Source organism: Alexandromys fortis, unplaced genomic scaffold, assembly GCF_014885135.2.
Source record: "Alexandromys fortis isolate MF-2015 unplaced genomic scaffold, M_Fortis_MF-2015_v1.1 scaffold_157, whole genome shotgun sequence".
Classification (NCBI taxonomy): domain Eukaryota; kingdom Metazoa; phylum Chordata; class Mammalia; order Rodentia; family Cricetidae; genus Alexandromys; species Alexandromys fortis.
Genome location: NW_026068041.1, coordinates 1,149,726 through 1,156,868, shown reverse-complemented (window position 1 = coordinate 1,156,868; position 7,143 = coordinate 1,149,726). Strand labels below are relative to the sequence as shown.

General features: G+C 54.8%; 1 protein-coding gene across 2 annotated transcripts in view; it reads right to left on the bottom strand.

Annotated features, from left to right (window-relative positions):
• Positions 1-910: 910 nt before the first annotated feature.
• The window catches only part of Tmem184b (transmembrane protein 184B), a 43,632-nt gene continuing 37,399 nt past the window's right edge, over positions 911-7,143 (bottom strand). For both annotated transcript variants that reach the window (XM_050165633.1, XM_050165634.1), the window contains exons 7-9: positions 6,264-6,433; positions 5,682-5,876; positions 911-3,187 (exon numbers count right to left, since the gene is read on the bottom strand). In XM_050165633.1, coding sequence (XP_050021590.1) covers positions 2,946-3,187; positions 5,682-5,876; positions 6,264-6,433 — 607 coding nt within the window. In that variant the 3' untranslated portion in view covers positions 911-2,945. The remainder of the gene's footprint in view (positions 3,188-5,681; positions 5,877-6,263; positions 6,434-7,143) is intronic.

Below are 7,143 nucleotides of genomic sequence, written 5' to 3'. Positions count from 1 at the left end.
CTGGGTTCTGAACAGCAGGCCTCAGCCTTAATCTTAGGTCTTGGGAGGGAAGGGGAGAGGGGTACCCACTCATTAACTGCCTAGAAAGGAGCGGAATACTCTGCTCTTCAGCCAGGGGTCTTTCTCTGGTTGGCATGGATTAGTTTCTTGGGCTCTGGATCCCTTAAAAATGAAGGTGCTGTAGAGGCATGGTCTAGAAAAGCCCTGAAAGCGTAATAAATGATGGTCCACAGGACCAGGGTGAGGACCTTGTTTGCGGCTGGTCAGGGAGGAAGGGAGGGGCCAAGGAAAGCAGCAGAGTCGGACTGTAGGGAAGAGTTAGATTATGTGTCTCCCCCTCAAACTGGGGCTGTGCCAATACTCCTTCCTGAGAGGCCAACCTCAGGCCTGGCAGCAGGAAAGGGTGGGGGGTGGAAGTGGGGGTGCAGAGATGATGTAGACTGTTTACCTTCAGGTTATAGGCTTCCTGGGAAGTTCCCCCGCCCACACGCATTCCAGCCGTGCCTCTCACCCACAGGCCAGACCTTAGAACAGCACAGTGCCTGGGCCTGGCGCATGCAGGGAAGGATTCTTAGGCCTTAGGCCTCCTGGTTCCTAAGGATGGAAGATGGGCTCAGAGAAGCCAAGGAAGGTCTTTGATCTTCTGGGAGATACCTAGAAAGGTCACTACCTGCCCTGGAAAAGAACAGGGAATGAGGCCCAGCCCTCATGGGGATGGGGAAAGGGTGAACACGTTGTGGTCGGTTGTCTGTGAAGAAAGGAGAAACTGTCCAATGGGGATGTGGAACCTGACTTTAGTTCCAGACACCCCATGACGTACACACATCACACACAGGAAGAGGGTGGACACCCCTGTCCACGCCCACTACACCTCTTCCACACAGGAAAAAAACGGCACTGGCAGACAGAAGAGATTTCAATACAATCTATATTATCTCATATATATATTTCTTCCTGACTTTATTTGCTTGCTTCTGTCACGCATTTAAAATATCACAGAGACCAAAATAGAGCGTCTTTGTGGTGGAACGCAGGACAGTCACAGACGAGATACAAAACTAGGGCTCTGGCTTCATACAGCATACAGTTCATTTTCAAGTATTTCCTTTTATGTACAAAGAGCTACTCTACCTGGAAAAAATAAAAAATAAATGAGACAAGATAGGTTATGCATCCTAGGAAGGATGGGGCAGTCGGGTACAGGTTCCTGTCCTGTGTTCCCATGGACATTAGCTTCCTGCCCTGAGCTCCCCCGCAGCCTCACCCACCATGCCAACAGGCAAGTGTCAGGGTGGGTGGGGGACAGTGGGGACAGGACCAGCAACATACTTTGGCCTGGAAGGAAGGGAAAAGCCTGAGAAACAGACTGGTAGAAGCAATCCCAGGAGGGAACCATGGCAACGTCCCAAGGAGCTCCCACCTGCCTTCCTGGGCAACTTGGGACATCTGGCCAGGCCTACTGGGTGGGGCTGAGAGTTGCCCTCTGCACCCTACATGCTGGCCTCTAGGCCATGAGGAAGGAAGGAGGCTAAGAAGGTTGCTAGGATGCAACAGCCCCATGAGGTCCCTCCCCATGGACCCTAGGGAAGGAACCTGTTTGTTCTAGAAGTGACCAGAGGGAGGGAGGGCTTCCAGTGAAGGCCACAAGGCAGGTTCTTCCTTCCACATCACTGTCCACCTCAAGAGGCTACAGAAGCCAAAATCCAAGTGCTGCCTGGATTCCACATGCCAGGTTCTCTGCCACCCTACCTTGGAGTCCCAGGCCTAGAGGCAGCTCTGGGACGTGAGTGGAGAGGGAGCCAGGGGAGAGAATGGGTGGTCCCAGACAAGGGCACCTGACCCAGTGCCGCAAAGTCCTGAGTGCCAGCAGCTCAACAAGGAAGTGCCTGGGAGAGACTGGGGACCGGGGAGGGCTTTCATATGTGACTAAGGCACAGAAGAGATGGGCCGGGGGCCAGAGAGAGCGGAACACCAGGCCCTGCATGGCCAGGGATCCCAGGAGGGTCTGAGACCACCCCTCCCATGACCCCGCTGTATAACCATCCCTCCTCCAGCCTTCTTCTGGAAGTGGTCTGAAATGTGGAGACTCAGACTTCTCCCACGACCCAGGAGGGATAAGCCCCAGGCAGAGACCAGGACCCAGCAGGAGTCTTACTGCTCCATTGAGGAGGTGGTAGGGAACCCAAGCCCTGGCACAGTCAGGAATTATAGACGGGCTCTGCCCCAAACTATCAAGAACTGGACCCAAGTGAGAGAGCAGTATGGGCTTCTGGCTGTCCTCAGCAGGCCAGAAGAGCTAAGAGGCAGCCCAAGTGGCCACAGTGAGGACACCCAAGGGCCCTGCGCCCCACATGTCACCAAAGGGCCCATAGGCACAGAGGCATCCTTCCTAGGGGGCCTGAGGCTCCTGGGGGCTGGCTCCGATCCTTGCAGCATGCTAGGCAGGCCTAGGGTGGGAGAAGGGGAAGAGTCCATGGGGCATTCACATCACCTCCTGCTGCCCAGAATGAGACAAATCTCACACTGGACAAAGATGAACAGGGAAGGGCAGGCAAGTGGGAAGATCAGGTGGGGTCTGGGTATTGCACGGTGTGGGTGGGCTGGGCCTAACAGCCTCGGCAGATAGCTTGTTGGGGAGGGGGCTTAGGATGCAGCTTCTAGCCAAAACACAAGCATTAGACCCAGGCATGGCTGGTTCCAGACGTGTCCCCAGTACAGGATGGGCAGCAGAGGTGTGGCAGCTACAGCCAGTGTCCTCTGCTCTTGCCCCGGGTAGTGCAGGGTTGGCCATGTAGACACATTCCTGAGGCCTGTTCCTCTGGAAGCGATATGCGAGTTGTTTCTGGTCCAATAAATAAAAGGGCAACAGCAAGGTTGTGCTGGCTGCTCCCCAGCCTGGCTGGAAGCTGGAGGAGGCACTTTTCCTTCCCCACCAGGGCCCACATTTAGAACTCATCATCAGAGCTGAGCAACAGAGTCTTCTCATTGTCACGGGCACCGCTAAGGCTGTGGGACCGGGAAAGGCTATGGGTGCCACCACGCCAGGTGGGTCCAGGCTCCAGCGTGGACTGCTGTGTGTACTGCTGGTAGGCAGGAGAGAAGTTGTGGATGGCATCCTGCACAATGTCGTGTGGGTTCATGGTCTCTTTGAGGCTGCTGGAGATGCTCTTCATGGGGGCACAGCGGCCTGCAGGGAGCAAGCAGGTGGGGCAAGGGCCAGAGTAGGAAGAGGGAAACTTGATTAGTTCCTGCCCCTACTTCTGGGACAGACCCCACCCCAATGTGTTTGTTCGCTTGTCCCCTCCTGAGACAACAGTGCTGTTGCTGACTGGAGTGAACAGGGGAGCTGTGAAGGAAGTGAAGATGGAGGGACGAAGGCAACCATCCCGGGAAATGATGCTCACAGGCAGGAGCGACTAGGCAGAAATGGAAGTCTGCAGCAGTTAACCTGGAAGACCCTAAGCTCCAGTGCCAGAGGCTCCACAAGGAGCAGGCTGCCCTCTTAAGAGGACAGGAGCTTCCAATTCTTCCGTCTGAAGATGTGCCCTACAGGACTGGGGCAGGGATGGAAGCACAGTGCGGGTCACTGAGTCAGGCCGGAAGGATGAACTCAACCCTGGGCCCAGGACTTGGGACTCAGTCTCTCCACCCTCTGGGTGCTCTGTCTTGGAGACACTGTCAAATGCCCCTGCCATTCTTAGTGGGCACTGTGCCCCAGAACCTAGCAGGGTGTATTTCAAAACTAAAGCAAGGAGCAAAGGCAGCCAGGCTCAACAAAGGGCAGCCCTCTTAGGCAGGTGCTCAGGGCTCTCATCCAGAAGTGCCAACGGGGTGATGGGTACACAGAGGAGCCACAGAAAGGCATGCCAGTGACAGGACCAGACTGACGTGCAGGACAGACGTACAGACGGAGAAAGAGAGCAGACCTACCGTATGGGCCGTATGTCAGCACTGCCCGAGGCCAAACCCAGGGCAAATGCAGGGTAAAGGGGCAGGGAGAGAAGCCGGAGGGATAGAGAAGACAAGAGACAGCTGAGTGAAAATTGCCTGCCCACCCCACGCCCAGTGACACTCCCACCCATCCCCAGACACCAAGGCTGCTCTGGTTGCCCCTGAAGGACAGTGCTCATGCTAACAGGAGTCATCCGTCTCACATCTGAGCCAGGGCCTCTATTCCCACTTCTCCCAGGGTTTGCTGGAGCTACACCTGCACAAAGCCCTGTGCCTTGCAAAGCTCACTCCTCTGCACAGGCTCAGAGGATGACTGTAGAGCAGAGCTGACTTTTCACCCCAGACTAACGTGAATCTGGGAGGGACTGGGTGCCATGGTTACGAGGAAGGACTAGAGCTCACACCAACAGCAGGTTGTCCTGGGTGGGCTGTTTCTTCTGGGGGGAGGGGTGCACCTAATGGTGGGGTGCTGTCTGAGGGTAGTACATGGAAAGACAGTCAGGTCACCAGTAAGGCGTTCCTGGAGAGCCTCCATGACACAACAACCCTCTGCTATAGATAACCCAGCTATTCCTGCAAACAGCCTGGCTCCAGGCTTAAGGAACATGTGTGTGTGTGTGTGCGCGCGTGTGTGTTTGTGTGTGCACGCTTATCAGTGTGTGTGTGTGTGTGTTTGCGTGTGCGCACGCACGCGCTTATCAGATCTTTCCCACTGGGGCCTAGCAGGTAGCAAGGGGCACTAGCCAGCAAGTGGCTCAGCACAGAGTAGGGATGCCATCAAAGACCAGGATGGCAACCAGAGCACCACAGTGTGGCAGAGAGCACAGACCAGCAGAGGCATTTCAAGGTTTCTTCCCAACCAGTATAGGAACTATCGAGGCCTGGACAGGGAGTCCTGTGCCTGTGGACCCCTAAGGCTCTCCATGCCAAGCACAGGGACCGGTGGTAGGCACTGAAGCCTGGGGAAGGAGGTTGTCTGGTCTCTAGTCATGGGGGAAAGCTGACAGCAACTGGATGGCATATGCCTTGGACAGGAGACCTCCCTCTCCCAACCCATGCAGTCTCTCACTGTGGATGCCAGCCTCGGGCATTCCCCTCAGGAACAGGCCTTCTGCCCCACTGGCCCGCTGCTTTCCCAGACAGCTGCACTTCCCAGTCACTAGAAAGCTCCTCAAGGCTTAGGTGTCCTAACCAATCACAGAAGCACCCAGGGTGGGGCCCCACCTCCTGTACACCAAGGCCTGCAGAACATTCTTTAGCAACAAGGAGCAGAGGTGTGAAAAGCAAGCTGTGGAAACTGCCTCTGATCCTGCTTCTCACAGGGAAACAACTTCCTGCTGTTTATTCCTTGAAGAATCTCACTCAGCGGACAGAACAGGACAGAGCAGACTCGGCACGGTGGTGTCTGGTCACTAGTCTCTGTCCCAACTTTCTTTTTTGTTCTTTTTTTTTCAAACTCACAGTAACCCTTCTGCCTCGGCCTAGCAAGTGCTGGGATTATAGGTATACACCCTTCTACCCCATCTGTGGGTCTCCACACTAGGACCTAAAAAGGCTGAACTTAAGTTTCCAGAAACAAACCAGGGGTCCCTCTCGGACCTGAAACCCCTATGCTCTGACCTCTTTAGCCCCTCTTTCAGAAGAGACAGGGTCAACCCTTATAAGATGCTGGGAGGTTCTGGAGCTGACCTCATGGGGCTGGGGTCCTGCTCTAGGAACCTGGCTCATACCTTGAGCGTCCAGCCTCTTGTCAGCGTAGACCTTGTAGGTGAAGGCATGCCGCAGGGCCAAGGCTGCGAAGAACATCTCAACACAGATGATGAAGTCCTGGTAGCCAGCAGCCACAGTACCCTCACCCACTGACACACGGGCTGAGTTGATCTTTGGGATGGCCCCACATTTCTCTAAGATGGCCAGTAGCATGCCTGGACAGGAAGAGGCATTGTCTGATCACACACTGGACCCCCTCCCTAGCCCTTCATGCAAAGCCACACGGAGAGCCACACACTGCAGGGTACGGTAGGGCTCGTTTGCTCCTGGAGGCAGGAATGACGACATAAAGACAAGGTCTCTGCAAACCCAATCCTCACAGCTATGTCAGTCAGAAAACTGCGACATCACTAACCGTACAGGGCTGCACTGAAGTTTCCTGGAAGCCTCAGCCCTCCCAAATGCCCAGTGGCCAAGGCATCTCTGAGCTCCAGGGCAGGACATAAAGGACAGCACTCTGGCCTGGGACTCAGTTGTGAAGACATGAGCAGGAGTGGGAGATGGACCCGGGGCTGTGATCACCAGGCCGAGAGGAGACTCACCTTGCCAGAAGGAGAGGAAGATGACGGACTTGACCATGAAGAACTTGAGGACAGGGCTGTAGGGACTCAGCAGCTCCCGGGTGGCGAAGTAGAAGAGGAAGAGGGCGTAAAGGGCCAGGCTGACTGAGATGTTGTAGATGATAGTCACATAGAGGTACCCACTGGTGACACTGTGGAACAGGCATGCCGTGGCTGGGACCGACCCTGAGAAGGCAGATTGCTCCCTCCTCTGCCCTGCCTACAACCTATTTCCATGGGTCATGGCTGTGCTCTCCAGCAAGGAAGGCACAATGACCACTGGAGGTGGGGGGTGGGATGGGGGGACACACTGGGAGTGTGCTACAGAGATGTGTCTGTAGGCAGGCAGTCTTCCACTCCTGCTTCACTCACTCAGATGGTGACCCTGCTTTGAACCCATTCCTGATGGAGGGCACTAGAGGAAAACCAGGGCTATGCTGCAGGCCATAGGTCACAGTGGGTACCCCTAAGCTTGTTCTGCTCTCCTGACCTCAGTGGGCTGTAGTACACATTCTAGGCAGTAAGAAGAACTCACAGTATGGGTCCAGGTATAAGGCTGCCTTCACTAACCCACAAATGAAAAGGTGTGGCCAGTTCACACAGTAGAGTCTACTGTGTGACTCTACTAGGGCTAAAAACTGCCTCCCAGGCTTCACTTTTAGAACCTGTCTTAGAGTAGCCACCACCCTCTGAGACTCACCCACGGTTACTACTATGCATCCTGAATATTAATATGGATGTGACTCGCTAAGACCAAGTGCAAGATGGCCACTGCCAGGCTCAGGCTGAGAGTCAGGGAGGTCTCAGTCCCATGCAATTTAGGAAAAAAAAAAAAAAAAAAAAAAAAAAAAAAAAAAAAAAA